At 37.5% G+C, this 19,062-nt stretch overlaps 1 protein-coding gene across 1 annotated transcript in view; it reads right to left on the reverse strand.

Annotated features, from left to right (window-relative positions):
• fgd6 (FYVE, RhoGEF and PH domain containing 6) overlaps positions 1–19,062 on the reverse strand; it is a 151,120-nt gene that overhangs the window by 90,486 nt on the left and 41,572 nt on the right. Inside the window, exon 2 of the mRNA XM_039761247.1 lies at positions 2,858–5,099. Within this exon, the coding sequence (XP_039617181.1) occupies positions 2,858–5,099 (2,242 nt within the window). The remainder of the gene's footprint in view (positions 1–2,857; positions 5,100–19,062) is intronic.

Raw genomic sequence — 19,062 nt, forward strand, 5'->3', positions numbered from 1 at the left:
ATTACTTACTGCAGAGATTGGCCACTGCTCTGTAAGGATATCTCATAAATTTTAGGTGCGGTGATCACTGTGGGAAAATCATCAAACTAGAAAGATAAAGAAAACAAGGAGTGGACAACGCACTGACTGGACAGAGAGACACTGACTACTACAGGTCAGTAGAAAATTAGTAGTGTAATAAAAAAAAAATTAATCTTTTGTTACAAAGCCGGACAGAGTGCTAGAACAGGAGTGTTCTCCTTGGCACTAATAGCAGGGCTGGAAAGGAGTCTGACTTTAACTGAATACTTATGAGAAAAAGATGGACCAAAATGTTAACATTTGTATGTGGATCATCTTTTCCATTTTGATGTTCATTACGTTCATTGATGACAAACTCAGCAGATCACGAATACAATGTATTTTTAATAAATTTGTAGACAGAGCCAATAGCGTGGTTCATTGCAAACAATGCCTCGGCTATGATGTAAATAAGCAAGTGTTTCATGTTAGTGAACGGTACGTATGTTTTAAGTATTAAAAATTTGTACAAAAATAATTGGACTAATGTATCTGAACAATTTTAAACAATGTTTCAGTATTCAACACTTGATTCATACTTGCAGACTACACTCTGACAACCAATACAGAACTACAATAGAGTATGATGTTCTTTTTCAAGACTGCACCAAGTGTTTTTTGAATGTCTAAAACTAACCAGTAAGCTTTTCTTCACAAGGGATATTAGTATTTTTGCACTGGCCAAAGTCTTACAGTTTAGCCAAAGTTCATATTTTCAAAACATAACCAAGAGTGATCATGTTTGAAACCATACATATTAAAGGGTGATTTCAAGACAAGAGAGAGAAAAAACACAAACCTGGCCTGTTAATTAACTATGTATGACTAATTTTCTTTAGAAAAAAAATAAAACAAAAGTGCATCTTATTATAACCATTTTTGTACAATGTAATTATCACCTCTCCTCTGAAATTCATTAATTTAGAAGTTACTATATAACAGCTTATAGTTATGCAGTTTGTTCTTATATTTTAACAAAGTTCATTAACCACTCCCAGGAAAACTCTCAACAAGTTAATCAAAGAATATAGCGGATTGGCTACTACATATATTAGCAACAGAACACATCAACACTGCATGAAAACACTGACAATCAACATCAGCTAGGCTGTACTCTAGGCAATGCAGTCCTCTGTTTAATAGCTCCAATAAAATATTTCTGCTTACAATAGGTATGGTTTTCTAACACACAACACCAGCAACTTCCAATGTCACCCAAGCTGCCAGTCAGCACTACTGATAGAATCTATGCTTGTCATGTTATTCATTTTTTTCAGATTCTTCATTCTTATGGGATCAGTTTGGTATGTTTCAAGTTGAAGCCATTTCTTCACAACTATAGGGCCATTTTCTTCAAAAAATAACATGTATAAGTTATTTTACAATATGTATATAATCTCAAGATACGGAAATCGACACATTAGGCAAGTTCGTAATCTTTATTTTGCTCCATGCACAATAACCTCAATTATAAAATTCCAGTGAGGAAAAGATATTTTTAAAATGTGTAGAAAATGCTTAAGTTTAGAATACAACTTCACATGGAAAATACATATATACCATGTGATAGCGCTGCTGCCTCGCAGTAACAAGAACATGGGTTCACATCTCAGGTCCTCCCTATTTGAAGTTTGCAAAGCACTTTGAGTGGTGAGAAAAGCACTGTATAGATGTAAAGAATTATTATTATTTAGTTAAAGAAATAACTTTAAATTGAAAAATACTGAAAGTATCCTTTAACAACTATACCTTTATTTAAATTAAAACAAGCTTATTGTGTGGTTTATAAACTTCTCCCTATCTGTTAATAATGATAGTTTTGTATTCAAGCAAGGTATTCAACCAAAAGAAGTCTATGCAGGGATGCTCAGTGCCTTTCATCAGTGAAATAAACCTTCCCCTCTATCAAATCAATGAATGACTATAGAGAGTTCCTACCATCTAAAAAAACTTGTTTAAAAAAACTTCTGTATTGTCGGCAAAAGATAGGGGCATAGATTACAACTCTCCCAATTTATCTCCTGGTTAAACTGTCATTATGTCTAATGAGTTTAACAATATTTTATAAGCTCACTCTTGGTTAATTGCCCATTGCTGTACCTCATATGATGAAAATTGACATTAATCTTAATCCTAGTTTGTTTTTATTCTTTTGATGATTTTGATAGCTCCAGCACTAGAAAGGAAACAAGTGGGATGCAGTTTTGTGCTGATAAAGCAGATTATCAAAAAAAAAAAAATTAGGGTGCACATCAACATTACTATAATACTAATGATGGCTGACTGTTTCTTACCACATATACAGTAAAATCAAAAGTTTCTACTGCAGCAACCTTTTAGGTTCATGAACCAACAAAGGCTACATCCTGGAGTATCTTCTAGGGTATGAAAAGGACAATGGATACAGTTAAGGAGCTTAGTAGTGAATGCCCTCTGTTGATCAGATAATTATTCTGTCAACAATCATAAGAAACCGTCAATAAAAATGGAAATACAGTAGTGCTAGCATTTTTTCAAGCATAAACATATACTTTTATGTCTATTTACATTTACATTAATCAGAGCTGTCCAACAGAACCATATAAATTCATAGGTTGCTACACATACAATACTCTATTAAGAGTACACAGCTTTAAGTTCATTGGAGTCATCATAGGGCACCAGTCACTGACCTTATGTGATCCAAAAGTAGGTTAGCACAATGTTGATGTGTTAACTTGTTAAAATAAATACATACATACATAAGATTTTAAAGTTAAAAAATGCCAACAATATTTAAAAATAATCATAACTTTACCTGTCATATATGTTTCGCCGCATTGCATATTCAAAGTTTTTGGAGGCATCATAAGGATCATGCTCCTCATACACACTTGTCTCAGAGTCTTCCAAGCTAGAAGAGTTTTTCCAGATATCTGTCACTGATTCTGACAGACAAATCTTCTGTTTTAAATGTGGTAAATTCATATATTCAGGGATTTCCTCATAATAAGGCAGATTTTCATATTCCAAAGAGTGTTCTTGATGAAGGCTATAGCCTTCAGACTCCCCTATTGAACCAGATAAACTGGACCTGCTGGCTTGAATTTCACACTGACCTTTGAGTTTTATTTTTTGCCTCTGCAGTGAAGGACTGTGTGATTCAGCAGAAAATTCTTTAACTGTTTTGTTCTTTTTGCCACTTGCCTGCAAACTATGGCTTCCCCTGCTACTAGCCTTGTTGACTTCTGTTGTTACAGAGCTGTCTAGTGACTGGCTGCCTTTAGTCAGTAACCTAGAGAAGTCTAAAATTTTTGCCATTCGCTTCCTGAAAGAAGTCTTCTGTAAGTCTTTGATAGCAATATCTGTTCGTTCAACATCAGCTGATGAAAAAGATTTTGATCGGAATTTACCAGCACTAATATGCCGAGCTGTGCGAGGGGTGTTCCCAGTTCTTGGAGACTCAGGATGACCCAGAAAGGGCAGAATTGGGTGTGGAAGTTTCCATCTATGCTTTTCCTGTGGAGCTTTTGGTGATGTACTCTCTGAGGGCACTCTGTTCTCCGCTGCAGCCACATTCTCCTCTTCATTAGATTTCTTTTCCTCCTTCATCAGTTGGTAATTTCTCTCTGACAATTTTGGAGATATGTCTCTCTTTATCATGTTTGAAGGAGGTAAACTGTGTCTTTGAGGTTTCTTGGGAACTATTTTAGGGGAACCTTCCAATCCAAGAGGATCATCTGTATTCTCATTTTTTATATTTGTGACAACATTGCTCAATATATGCTGTGGCAGGTTACATGCCAGCTTGACTTGTTTAGGCAAGCTCATAGACAAAGTACTACAACGAACAAAACTATTTGTGTTTTCAATAAAATGAGATTTGTTATCGGTCAAAGTGTCACCATCCTCAAAAGCAGCACCACTTTCTAAGTTGTTTAATTTCAGGCCAGATATATCATATGGAATTTGCACCCGACAATCTTTGACATAAGCAGACTTAACCTCCTCTGCCACTGTGTCAACACTGCCTGAAATTTCTTTGTACTCTCCACTTGTGTAAGAAACAATCTGTTCATGGATGCAAACTTTAGGAGATTTAACTGCATCATAATTGATGTTTAGGCTAGATTCTTTTAAAATGGACAAATTTTCTTTAGGTGCCTCATCTGTTGATGCCTGAATACAGTTCTGCCTTAAAAGTTTAGGATTCCGCAACTTACGGGGTTTAGGAATTGGAAGTGCTTTATTAGAAATGGCATAAACCACATGAGATTCACAGGTACCTTGGTCTTCCCCAAAGGAATCATGAGGGCACTCAGAAACTGGGTCTTGCTCATTAAAGGGATTTGACACATTCAGGCTATCTATGCATTCAGGACTGTTTCCTCCAGAATTATCCGTTAGTTCAGCAGTAGAGCCGATCAGATCAGGATCCAAGATCTCTGGAGAGTCCTTCTGGCTGTTGTGCTTCTCCTGAGACTTGCTTTTAAAAGGGTAACTATTAGACGACACAGCTTGGACCAAAACATCCTTTATTTTTTGTTCCAAGAAGCTGGCTTTCAGAACCACCTGATTTTTTCCAGTTGCTGATTTGCCTCTGCTACTCAGCACAGTGGGAGTTAGCTGCCCATCACTAGTACCATTATGGAATACTTCAAGCTTTTCCAGTGGGTCCACTGCTATATCAGGATTGTGGAAGTGCTCTAAGTGAGTGCAGTTAGGGTTACAATCAAAAGGGCAGGACCATGTAGGAATAATGTAGCCAGATTTCATCTCCTGGAGTTCAATTTGCAGACCATTTTTAGAATAATAAATACCCAGATTTTCTGAGAGATCTACTTGTTCTTCCTTTGTGTTCTTTACCTGAGAGGACTGGGATTCAGAACTTGCTGCATTCTTAGGAAGCTTTGGCTTTGGAGCCACAGCTGGCTTGACTCTCTTTGCCGGAGGAACAGTGTGTGAAAGAATTACATCAGGCTTCGGAGCAACAGGCGGAGGCTGTAGTTTCTGGGAAGCAACAAATTTGGGTTTGGGAGCTACTGGTGGCTTTTTCAATTCTAAAAAAGAGAGACAGACAAAATATTAGTCAGGTGAACATAGGGGAGTATATGTTTGTGAGCATTAATTAAAACGCATAGTATTAGATCATGCAATGATCAATCCAGAACCAAGCGCATTATCACTATCAACATGTCTATTCCCCACTTCTCACTTTACCAATTTTCTCACTGTTACTATTGTTAATAAAATGTATTCCAATGCATAACAAACCAGGTGAAATTGTACTAATACTGCTTACTGCATTAAACAAAATACCATTTAATTATCCAAGTACAGATAACCACTGTTTTTGTTACTGTAACATTAAATAAAAGACCAAATCCAAAAATTTACTTATCTGCCTATTGCAAACAGTCTAACAAAACAGAGAGAAAACCGTAGTAACTGCAACTTTCTTACTTATTAGGCCAATATTTAACCTCCTTTTATACGAACAACTGTCAGAATTTCATCAATTCATCAGTATTCTATATTTTTAAACCTAGAATAATCTAAGATGTAGGTCTAAATTTATTAATGACATTTCCGTTAACCCAACCCTTCTCAGACTATTTAATATAAATCACAGACATGAGCAAAGCAATCTGTTTTTGTGTTACTGGTCACTAGATAGTCTTTCTGACAAGTAACAGGAAATGAAAGCCTCCGAATCCCAGGATGGGTAGCCAGCAGTTTTGTATTTTACTCTCTTATTTCTACTTCTTTATTCATTACACATCAATGACTGCAGCTCATGTCAACAATGCACTAGTAAGACAATAATAGGCAAAATGAACTGGTGTAAACAGCCTGGAACTAAACCTCAATTATTAAAAAATTAATTGTTGGTGGCAAGCGAAGGGAAAGAAAATATCACCTTCACAAAACATTAAATTCCTCTGCTTAACTGTTTCCAGTGCTCTAACTTGGCAAGATGATCCTTCTGTAAAAATGAAGAAAACTCACCAGATGCAATTTCCATTTTTGCCAGATAAAGAGGCATACAGTGTTAAATGAAACAATGACCCTTCCCTACTGTGGTGATGTGAAATTTTGCATACAAGTTGATAAATATTTTGTATGTCTTTATTTGTAACTTAGACAAAGCAATCTAATATATAGAGTTACATTATAGATAACTAGTAAAATACCCGTGCTTCGCAGTGGAGAAGTAGTGTGTTAAAGAAGTTATGAAAAAGAAAAGGAAACATTTTAAAAATAACATAACATGATTGTCAAAGTAATTGTTTTGTCAGGTTCGTATCTGGAGGACGTGGTGTGTTCAAGTTATATTCCGTGTTCGTCAACCGTTGTAAAGATATCAGGTTTCATTAATCGAAGTGTTCACTACCCAAATCGGTACTCGTGAATCTAAGATGTTTAACAGGCATTCCCGGTATTAACTTGTGGATCTGCCTGCGAGTATTTAGTGACAGCGGCTCTATGAACTTGTGGATTTCCCTGCGAGTATTTAGCACCAGCGTGTCTAACTTGTGGATTTTTCTGCAAGTATTTGGCGGCAGCACCACGAACTTGTTTACGTCTAGCTGCATCAGAAAATGTACCATGACGTCTGACACGCCTCCTTTTTACTGTTTTCTCACAGCTTATAAACAGCTTTATTTTTCACTCACTGAAAATGCACTCTACCAGTTTAAAACTCTAACTAACTAATCAAATGCCATACACCCTGCGAATATTCTCGGTCTTCTAAGCAGTTTAATTAAGATCTGAGCTACTTGATTCAATAACAGTAAACATTCACAAGCGGTGATTATACAGTCTATTACACTGTGGCTTTATGTTACATAATTTGGAAGGGGGGGACTAATGAATCAAAGTGTTTTATTGAGTTGGTTATTTGACAGTTATCAGGCATGGTTATTACGGTTGTGCTTTGATTGTTTATTAATATCAATATTCTAAATGCATGTGTTTTCAAAAAATCAAATATAACAAAACTGATTATGTCGTAGCATTTGACATCAGTGACTCTTTTATAAAAAGCTATATAGGTTAAGAAGCCATCCCACAGTTCACAGGTTTAATTCTAGAATTTTAATTGTATTTCAGACATGATGAATGTATATTTTGTGCCTTTTTCTACTGGAACAAACTCAGAATGCCTAGGTTTAAGTGAAAAATATAATTTGTTTTATTTAGTTTGTTATTCATAAGACACAGCAAACATATGATGTTATGGGTGTTTAATTTCACATTTTAACAGAAATACAGGGATTCAGTTTTGACACCACATTGTTAGTATCAAGCCTATTATTTACAAATCCTGCAGAGTCTAACTTGAAGATAGAAATTCTGATGCGCTTTCAAGGCAAAAATGTCTTTCATCACTGTCACTTTTATCCCATTAGGGGATTAGCTGAGAAATAAAAGTAGACAATTTGTGCATACTTTGAGAGAACAATGACCAATTAACTGTAAGCTGCAATTGTTTCATCTTGTAGAATCACAGATTTGGGGCAGCACATAACAATATCCCAAATAAAGAAACTAAGGCTTTGTATTATCCTACGATTATTATGAACATGGCTGCAATTATTCACCTAACCCTAAAACAATTTTCTAACCAGTTCATCCTGTTCCAGCTGCACTAGTCTTAAAACAGTATACAACCTTTAATAGGGTGCCACTCTCACACATCTGTGTACAACGAACAGTAAATTACCTATTCCATACATTTAACATAAAAATAACATTGATTCACTTTGAAAACTTCTACATTGGCCAGCCACTCCTGTGCTTCAGCTCATAATGATTTGCAAGGCAAATCTCTCCAGTAATAACACATGTAGTATGTTAAGAAAAGGTACATAATCACAGAAAATTCATTAATGAAAAACAAATCAGGAAACACAAATTTGTCATTTGTTGTATTTTGAGGGCAAAGTAATGCTTATTAGTATCACAATTAAAATGAGACTAAATTACTGAAGGCACAATCACAAACTTGAATGGTATGGGATTGAAATTAAATGCCGTCTGTAGTGAGGAGTAATTACTTCCCTTACAGTGCAATTCAATGGCTATTCCTGGATTAGTACATAGGCATAAGAAGCAGCAAAATCTAATTATTTAGGTGACAGATTGACAACAGAGCAAACACTGTTTTGCAGAAATTCTGAAAGAGTAAAAATAATAATCTTACAGTGACAAATTTGATTTCACAAAGTTTTCAGTAGAGACAAATCTAAAAAAAGGAGTTAGTTTATTGGAAAACACGCACCAGGCATTTGTGGTTTTTGAAATGAGAACAAATTTGACTAATTATCTATACTAATAAAAGGCAAAGCCCTCACTGACTGACTGACTGACTCACTGACTCATCACTAATTCCCCAACTTCCCGTAGAAGGCTGAAATTTGGCAGGCTCATTCCTTACAGCTTACTTACAAAAGTTAGGCAGGTTTCATTTCGACATTCTACACGTAATGGTCATAACTGGAACCTACTTACGTACATATATACGGCCATAGACTGCAGCTCGGTCGCCGTGTGAGGTGGAGTTGCGTCCCTCATCGTCACGCCTCCCACGTAATTGAGTGCCTGCCCATATAAGGCCGTCCATCAGCAGCAATCCAATAGACACGCTGCCGCTAAATATTCGCGGGTGAAGGACTGTGCTTATGCATTACGAAGATGAAATGGTCAGGGATAGACTAATGTTTGGCACAAACTCAGAGAAAGTGCGAGAGAAACTTTTAAGTGCCAGGTCTTAGCTAACATTAAATAAAGCCATGGACATTGCACGATTGCACGAGATAGCACAAGCACAGCTGAGAACCGTCTATGCATGTACTCAGAGTGGCTCACGTGAACTGACTGTGAACGCAGTACGCAGAGAACAAGCAAGAGCTCCAAAGAGCGCTGAACAAAAAATGCATTACACAATTGGGAAGGCAGCAAAAGAATATGAAGCGAGTGACGCATACAAGCATAATCATAAGTGCAGCTACTGCGGAAACAAAGCACCGTGTAAACCTTAAGTTTAAATTAAGTTCATAGACACGCTACCGCTGGCATTTGTCAGGCCTAAGACGAATACGATATTCACGAGATACAAGTTTACTGAGAGGACGTAGGGTATAAACAAGACTTTTGATCACTTTGTAACGGAGTAAAAATTGCTGGTGAAGGACTGTGCTTATGCAAACAAAGATGAGATGGTCAGGGATAGAATAGTCTTTGGCACAAACTCAGCAAAAGTGCGAAAGAAACTTTTAAGTGCCAGGTCTGAGCTCACATTAAATAAAGCCGTGGACATCGCAAGATCGCATGAGATAGCACAAGCACAGCTGAGAACCTTCGACGCATGTACTCCAAGCAGCTCACGTGAACTGACTGTGAACGCACTACGCACACAAAAAGAAGAGCTCCAAAGAGCGCTGAACAAAAAACGCATTACACAATCGAGAAGGCAGCAAAAGAATATGAAGCGTGTGACGCATACAAGCATGTTCATAAGTGCAGGTACTGCGGAAACAAAGCACACGGTGGAAAAAGTCAATGTCCAGCTAAAGACAGTGTAAAAAATGTGGTAAATTATACCACTTCGCTAAAGTTTGCAGGACTGGGAAAGGTAAACCCGTGCATGCAGTGTGTGATGTTTCAGATGAAGAGGAAGACGAGCTGTTTATTGATGCAGTAAGAAAGGAACAACCCTCTGAATCTGAACAAGCCTTTGTAGACATATCAATAGGAAAGCAAGGTGTAAAGCTTAAGTTTAAGTTAAGTTCATAGACACGCAGACACTAAATATTCGCAGGCAAATCCACAACTTAATACTGGGAATGCCTGTTAAACGAGTACCGATTTGGGTAGTGAACACTTCGATGAATGAAACCTGTTATCTTTACAGTGGTTGACAAACACGGAATATAACTTGAACGCAACACATCCTCCAAATACGAACCTGATTGAAAGAAATAATGATAATCAAATCCTTGATGACAGCAACACTCATAACAGTCACAAAACAATTACATTGACAATCATCTTACGTTATTTTTAAAATGTTTCCTTTTCTTTTTCATAACTTCTTTACCACACTACTTCTCCACTGCCAAGCGCGGGTATTTTGCTAGTCTATACTAATAAAAGGCAAAGCCCTCACTGACTGACTGACTCACTGACTCATCACTAATTCTCCAACTTCCCGTGTAGGTAGAAGGCTGAAATTTGGCAGCTTACAGCTTACTTACAAAAGTTAAGCAGGTTTCATTTAGAAATTCTACACATAACGGTCATAACGGTTGACAACGTCCGCCATGTTGAACCTTCTTATTTATGGCCCTGACTTCAAAAAATTTGGTAAGCAGCTTCCCTGCGTTAACCGATGTACGTACTTATTTCGGTGGTATGACGCCATTGTCGGCCGCCATATTGAACTTTCCAACGTCACTAATTCTCCAACTTCCCGTGTAGGTAGAAGGCTGACCCCATCTTCACGAAATTTGGTAGGCGGCTTCCCTGCGCTAACCGAAACCGATGTATGTACTTATTTCGGTGGTATGACGCCACTGTCGGCCGCCATACTGAACTTTCCAACGTCACTAATTCTCCAACTTCCCATGTAAGTAGAAGACTGAAATTTGGCAGGCTCATTCCTTACAGCTTACTTACAAAAGTTAGGCAGGTTTCATTTCAAAATTCTATGTGTAACGGTCATAACGGTTGACAGCGTCCGCCATGTTGAACTTTCTTATTTATGGCCCCATCTTCTCGAAATTTGGTAGGCGGCTTCCCTGCGCTGAATGAAACCAACGTACGTACTTATTTCGGTGGTATGACATCACTGTCGGCCGCCATATTGAACTTTCCAACGGTCTTTGTTACTTATGGGCCCATCTTCAAGAAATTTGGTATGCGGGTTCCCAACGCTAACTGAATCCTACTTACGTACATATATACGCCCATAGCATGCAGCTCGGTCACCGTGTGAGGCGGCATGGGGTCCCCCATCCCAACGCCTTCCACGTTGTTGGCTGCCTGCATATATAAGGCTGTCCGTTGCTCCGGTCTCTACATTCCCTTCCTTGCTTCGCCACGGGATTCACGTCTCCCTGCTGATAACTACAGCCTTTTTATTTAATCCACGGCTTCTCCACTGTTTTATTGTTCGTTTATTACGATTATACCTATTGTGTAGGTATTTTAAACTTACTTTACATTGTTCAGGTACCCATTTCCTTTATCATTCCAACTGTACCCCCATTAACATGTCTATCGAGGTGATCACCATCGATCAAAGAACTGTCACTTACCGAGTGGTTTCCACGCCTGGAGATGGCACATGCCTTTTCCATTCTCTTTGTTGCATATTGCACGGCCATATCAGGCTCACTCTTGATATCCGGAGGAACATTGTGTCTTATGTATTGAATGACTGGGACAGGTTCAAGGTGTGGCCTGATGACGGTACAGGAGATAATTATACTACACAGGAGCACTATAAGAGTGAAATGCTTAAGTTCTTCACCTATGGTTCTGCATGCGAGTTGATGGCTGCCGCTGAATTGTTTGGTTGTCGCTTTCAAGTGTACCGAAATGGCCAAATATTTTACACCTTTCGACAACCGCCAATGCCTCTTAAACATCTTAGATTCACAGGTGACGATTTCAGTAGTGGACACTTTGATGTTTCTGAATGTTTAAACTCTCAAAAGCTGGATGTGAAGTTATCGATGAAACCAGTTGCATGCTTACAACGCTTGACAGATGCCGAATGTCACTTCAACACAAGTCCTGCAAATACTGTTGTAATTGAAACAAACCATGAAACTCAAACCGATTATGACAGCAGCAATCCAAGCTGTGAGATTTCAGACAAGATTACTTTTCACATGGCCAACTGTACGTTGCATGCTCAAGAGTAAGCTCAGCGCACAGCTTGGTCATATTACAACCAGATGGTCGAACTGACAATGTGGTATACAAAGAGATCCTTAACAAATAATTATTGGTATATTTTCCCTCAGTTTAAAAAGATGTAATTTTTTTCTTAATAAAAATTTTAAGGCAGTACTTCGCCACTGCGAAGCACGGGTATTTTGCTAGTTAAATATAATTCATCATGAAGTTTTACTAACTCTCCAATGTCTTATCCATATATTGATGAAAAGAAATACCACAGCAGCAAATATTACAAACCTGGCAAACTCATTTTCTAACAAACTTGACTTAAAAAGTTTACTGTTAACAAATTTTTAAAATGAAAATAAAGTTAATTACCTTAGTATTCAGTAACTCGTGTAGTAATATGTTTGAATCTTTACTTTTAGCATCAAATGTATGCCTAATTTTTCAGTGATTATATAGAAAATGTCTGTGAATAAATTCAGTCAGTCCATACAAATCTATACTAATAAAAGGCAAAGCCCTCACTGACTGACTGACTCATTCACTCACTCACTTACTCACTGACTGACTCACTCATCACTAATTCTCCAACTTCCCATGTAGGTAGAAGGCTGAAATTTGGCAGGCTCATTGCTTACAGGTTACTTACAAAAGTTGGGCAGGTTTAATTTTGAATTTCTACGCGTAATGGTCATAACTGGAACCTATTTTCATCCATATACTGTAATAGACTGCAGCTCGATGGCCGTGGGAGGCGGAGTTGCGTCTCGCATCATCACACCTCCCACGTAATTGAGTGCCTGCCCATATAAGGTAAATATTCGTGGGTGAAGGACTGTATTTAGCATATTCATAAGTAAAAATATCTGAATCACAAACTGATGTTAATTATATTTTGTCCATGAATACTTATTAAATAATTCCAAATAGTCTGTCTGCTTCCTTTCATAGCTTTTCCCATGGTTGTGCTGCTTCCAGGCATGTATTTTCGTATTAAAGCATTTAACCAATCACATTTCAGCCATCATTTGTTGCCAGGCAGAGAGGCCTTCACAATTCATTGTGCAGGCACTCTAACACAGAATAAATGTCGATTAACCTGTTGCTTCAACCAATCAGATTTTGAGTTGGTGTCAGTAGGGCCCTCTAGCAGGCGTACGGCAACGTCACCGTATTCAGACCCATTGATTGGATAGAAGCTGATATGAAGAACGCACCGCAAGCGCTCTGAGCGCACAATCATCGCGCGCACTATGGCCAACTCCATGGCAGGATTCTGGACAATATTATTTGCCAGACACAGACCAGATTTCAAGACCATGAAAACCTGATGTTTGTCACGCTCCTCAAGCCCCAAAAGTTTCGGGAATACAAGAAAAATTTCCCGTATGCAGCCTTCTCAGGTTTAACACAGGAGCCACGGAGCGGTTTTTGATCCGTCTCGGCTAAAAACAGAACTGACTGTAATGTATGCCATAGATGATTTTGCAGGAAAATCTCCCACTGATCTCCTTGACTTCCTTCATCAGAAAAATCTGAATAAGAGCATGGGGCAGCTGTTCACATTGGTATATTTGGCGATGACCATTCCCGTGTACACTGCTTCTGTCGAGCGGACATTTTCAGCCCTAAAGCGAATTAAAACTAATGCCAGAAATACGACAGGGCAGGTTCGACTTTCAGCATTAGCTTCGATGGCGACAGAAAGGGACTTTTTGATGGAATTGAAGCGCACTTCGTTAACACACTACTTCTCTGCCGCGAAGCACGGGTATTTTGCTAGTTTTATGATAAATCAGCTAGTCAATGATGATTTCTTCATAAAGCCTACACTGAAAAAAGCCAAAAAAAGTACTACCGTTTGTTATTATAATGAGGTGGAATCTCCCTATTTAAAACATGAAATTAAAGTCCTAAAACCACTACAAGAAGGCATGTTGGAATGAACATTTACAAATACAGCAGGCACCAGTATTCACAATAAATGAAATGCTATCTTCTAAAAACATACTTCCTCTCAATCTGCACTGAATGAGGATTAACAATTTTAAAACTGTATACCCTACTCATCCCTACAAGCGTAGCCTATTGCAAATACCCCCAGGATTAGACACACACTGCTATACAGGCAAAGTAATACCAGCCCCCAGTATAAAAAAAAAAATATATATATATATATATATATATATATATATATATATATATATATATATATATATATATATATATATATATATATATATATATATATATATATATATATATATATATATATATATATATATATAAAAACACCTTCCAGTACATAATCCTTAGCAGGTCAGTAAAAAGTACAACAAAAAGAAACAATACACAGATCATAACCAGATAGAAGCAATATTTGAGATGCAGACAAGTGGAAAGAGGAGGAAGGCACAAGGCTATGTCACATTAGCAATTTTCAGCTCTAGCATTCATTTACATAATCTCAGCCAGTCAGAGGCAAGTTCCAGTGAATCTAATAAATACCTGGCAACTAAGACCAACTAGTCTGAGATTTTCTAATATAAAATCAAATAAGCCAAACTTAAACCCCATATAACATGAATGAAGAGACCTGAAGATGGCAATTTACAACTAATTCCCATCCAATCTAAAGGAACTTGAGTATTGGTCAAGAAGAACGGGATGAACTGCCCAAATTCAGATATATGTTTGTAGAGACATATCTAAGAAGACTCAAATCTCAATTCCTGCCAAAGGGGCTACTACAAAGTACTGAATTAAGGATCAGAATACTTAATATATATGTAAGTTTGATTATCCTTTTTTTAAAACTTCATTATTATGTTAACACACAGCAAGAACAAACACTAACAGCCAAAATAAATTCTAGCTGCATTTTGGCAATTGTTATTTAATTAAAAAAGCCATCAAAATCCCAAGCAGCTGCACCCAATAAAAATGAAGCATCAGCACTGCCACCTTGTTTTCAGTTTATTACTGACAGGTAGGCACCCAAGTCCTAAACTACACAGCCTGTTGTACATTAAAGCACTATACCTCACCCCTGTCACTTAATTCTCCTTACAAAGGTGCACTGTGCCCTCACAAAAAGTGTTTTGCTCCTGGACCCCACTCCATCCCTACTTCCCATTCCTCACAGCTGTAGTAGAAAGACTGGGACAGGGTAAGAATAGCAAGTGAAGTATAAGAGAAAACAAGTACAGTACAATCCCTTTTAACTGGCCTCGCATTAACCGGCCGACAGATTAACCAGCCTTTTAAAATAAAAAAAAAAATAAAAAATAATAATCCTGAGCTCTTCTTTATACTGTATGTATGCTCTTTCCTGGAAGGTGTGAGGCATTTTAAAACCAGCAAACAACAAAACAGTGTTCAAATTAAATAAAGTGCAGTGTATCAAAAGTCTTCTTTAAATCAATAATCGATTAAAACCAGTGAATTAGTGGAGGTTAAAATCAATTAGTAAAAAAACAAATCCTTTAAAAACAACACAAACAAGGTTAAAACAATGGCTGGAAGCAGTCTCTTAAAATCCAAAACACGGTGCCACCTTCTTTTTACTTGGCAGCTCCCCTGCTTCTCCCATCAGGCTTCGCAACAGGGGAGTCACCCTACCTGCAGGTGCAGCTGCCTTCACTGGTCCGGTAGCTCTCCAATCCCTGGCTACATCGGGCTCCATCCGGACAGAGACTTAGGTTCTTTCCCCAACGGCCAGGGCACTCATGCTGGGGCTAAACCAGCTCAAAGCCTCCATGAACGCTGCTGCCTTTTGACGGCCAGTCATCTTCAATACCGGTCACTCCAGCTTCATGATGGCTGAACTGATCGGCCACACATACCACGCCCCCTAGCTAAGCCGCAAGTGCTGCAATTATTTATTTAAAAAGTGGCCTTTTTGACTTGAGCTGTGGACCCGCTACACCACACTATCCAGTCGTCGTACAAGAAAAAAACCCATGTGCAAAATTGTGGATGAAGCCTTGTTGATATGGATTCTTCAGAAACGTTGAAGAGGCATAGTACATACCTTAGAAATATTTTTCTACATGAAAATAGGTATGCATCGGATTAACCGGCCAAAATGGCAACCGGCCATGGGTCCAGTCCCGAGGTGGCCGGTTAAGAGGGATTGTACAGTACTGGGCAAGTCGATGGCAGACTTGTTTTATTATTTTGGAGTTGTCCAGAGGGCAGTGGCAAAGTATTGTTTATACCATGCCATTCAGAATGAAAAGCCAGGTGGCATCATTGGACTCTTATGGAAAACTGGGGTTGTCAAAGTATCAAGAGTCCGCACAATCTATTTTTCTTTCTCTTTAAAAGATGCATAATTTGCATTCATTTTCTACACAGTAATTCTTTTGAAATTATAAAGAAATGTTTGCCATATCTGCATATAGATTTTACACCAGCTACTCTATTCTATCATGTTAAAAATGTACAAATATGATAAATTATTCCAGTGTCAGCATTTTTATGAGTGTGCTTAAGTAAACTGTAGAAAGTACTAGCAATATAATTATATTTCCTGCACAAATAAAATCACTTTCCCTACTGTGACCCTGGAATACAAAAATATACATGCTGTATACACAAAAGAAAAATCTATAGATTCCCATATTTTAAAAAGCCCAGCATAAAGCAAGCTTTAAATAAGAAATAATAAAGCACAATTATTATTTTCATAAAAGTAAACGTACTCAGAAAATATACATATATAAAACACACAATAATTAAGATTGAATCTAAATTTTACTACAGCAGGACTTTGTCTGTGCAAATTATTTTGAAATCTTAAGACATTTTTACACTTCACCATGGTTTGGCCTAGGTTTCTTTCATAATACTCTGAATCACATCTACCCGGTTTGATAACGAAAGATAAAATTAACTCAAGCTATATAGGCTCAGGACTCAAAAAAAACATACTCATGAAGGTCAAGTAAAACCACACCAAGTTAATGTTTTACTCCACATAAATATCCATGCCAGGGAAAGATCATTTTTAAAATATATTTAAAACAATTAGTAAAGGCTCAAAATATTCCAGTTTTTTATTCTTAACAAGCTTACACCTTTTCGCCAACATTCATGTTGAGGGACTTAATTTAAAATAACAGGTGGTCACCAATGCACCAATTCCCTGCTATTCTTTAACACTTCATGTAACCTGTTTATCTCTGTTTTGTTAATCATTTGCTCAAAGATTAAAGACTGGCACTCATTATGAGCTGTTAATGACCATCCCTTAATGTTTACCTGCTAGGGCACATAATGTTGCAACACCGTCAAGGTACCACTCCTATCCACAGATGGAGATACCAGAAATTAGGGATGCTCCAATCAAGTTTTTTTAGGCTAATACCAATCACTGATTTCATGTTACTTGCTCAGTTGATTCTGATTTTTTTTTCTTTATACCTTTAAAAAACTTTTACACTAACCTCCTGCATAATCAGACAAATAGGAGTTTTATGATCTATATTAAAGTATATTTTTATAAACTATAGACCAGAGATGTTAACTGTTAATTTTTATATTAATAAAAAGAAATTCTGCAGGCTTATTGTTCAGTGACCATAAAATCCTAAAATGAATAAAATTTCCTTAACCTCCTTAATATTAGACCCGAACATTACTCAATTCATAAAAACAGCGTTAAAAGTGTTAGTTCCAAATGTCACTTGGGCAACTGTATAGACATGTCTAGCCAAGTGTCAGATGTGAGGGTTACTCTGGCTGTAAAAATGCTAACAGTGTTGGTCAAGAGCGTTACTTGGGCAATAGTATAGGCATGTTTTACATAAGTGTCAGGCCTGAGTGTTACCCAGGCAATGGTGTAGATGCGTCTTGTTGTAGCCTCATTATGGTGTCTCGTAAGAAATGTTTTTCAGCTGTCCAAGTGTTGTTCAGTCTTGACAGTTTCTGTGATGTTGAGGAGTTACTCATCAGCAGTGATGATAAAGTTCATCTGTCTTCAGGCAGTGAAATTGAAATGGACAGTGAAACTGAAAGGGATTCTGATGCTTCAAATAAACCACCACCACTTCATTTTGATTTTATGGGGCAGTCAGGAATAAAAGTGAATGTTGACAGCCAAGATCCACTTACATACTTTAATAGGGCCCTATGATTTCCAGGATGCTGAAAACACGGACAGAATCACAGAATTAACGCATTAACAGATTTTAGATTTAAAAAACGGATATGTGCGTAATTTAGAGACTGAAAGGGTGACTGTTACAAAACTTCCCAATAAATTAAATGATTGAATAATCTGCACTTCTATCATTCAGATACTATTTTCTAGTTTGTTGTGTTTCATGCGAACGCAGTTCTTTTAGAAATCCATTCATGCCTCTATCTGTTTCTGTGCATGTTTCCTGCAGGTTTTCTTGTTAAAGGCACGTGAATTAGCTAGCTGCACATTACAGAAATCTGGAAGCAAGCAGTATCAGATACCCTAATTACTTAGCAACTCAGTTATGCGATCACAAAACAGAAACACTAATTTTTTTTTTTCCTTCTTTGGACTTTCCTCGTACTATTTTTTTTTTTGTTTTGCTGTGTTTGTTTTCTGTGGTTCACAGCGATACCTTGTATTGCTCGTCAATATTTGAAAAACATCCATTGGAATTTAACTCATTGTCACCCTCCTATAGAAAAGGCAGAGACGAAAAAATGATAACAGTTCATATTAGGGAAAAAAACTTTACACTTTTTCAGCTCTCGATTGCGGCAAAAAGGAAAAAAAAGACGTTGCCAGTGAATTCGGAATTTCACCATCAACACAGTCAACTTCCTTGAAAGACCGAGCAAAAAAAGAAGAAAAAATATTGGGTTGCAAACATATGTGAACTGCTGCATTTGAAGACGCCGAAAAAGCAGTTTTTATGTGGTTCAGTGATGCTCGTTCAAGAAACATTCCTATTATTAAGGCACTCATTCAAGAAAATGTGAGGTTTCTAAACTCTCTTGGGACCTCCCACAACTGGACAACAAGCTGAAGAGCGTCCTGAAGTATGATCACCGCATCTGTGGAAGACTGTTTATCTGTTGCTGGGGCAACAGCAGACTCACAGCTTTGGAGTGGCTCTT

This window comes from Polypterus senegalus, chromosome 8, assembly GCF_016835505.1.
Source record: "Polypterus senegalus isolate Bchr_013 chromosome 8, ASM1683550v1, whole genome shotgun sequence".
Taxonomy (NCBI): Eukaryota; Metazoa; Chordata; class Cladistia; order Polypteriformes; family Polypteridae; genus Polypterus; species Polypterus senegalus.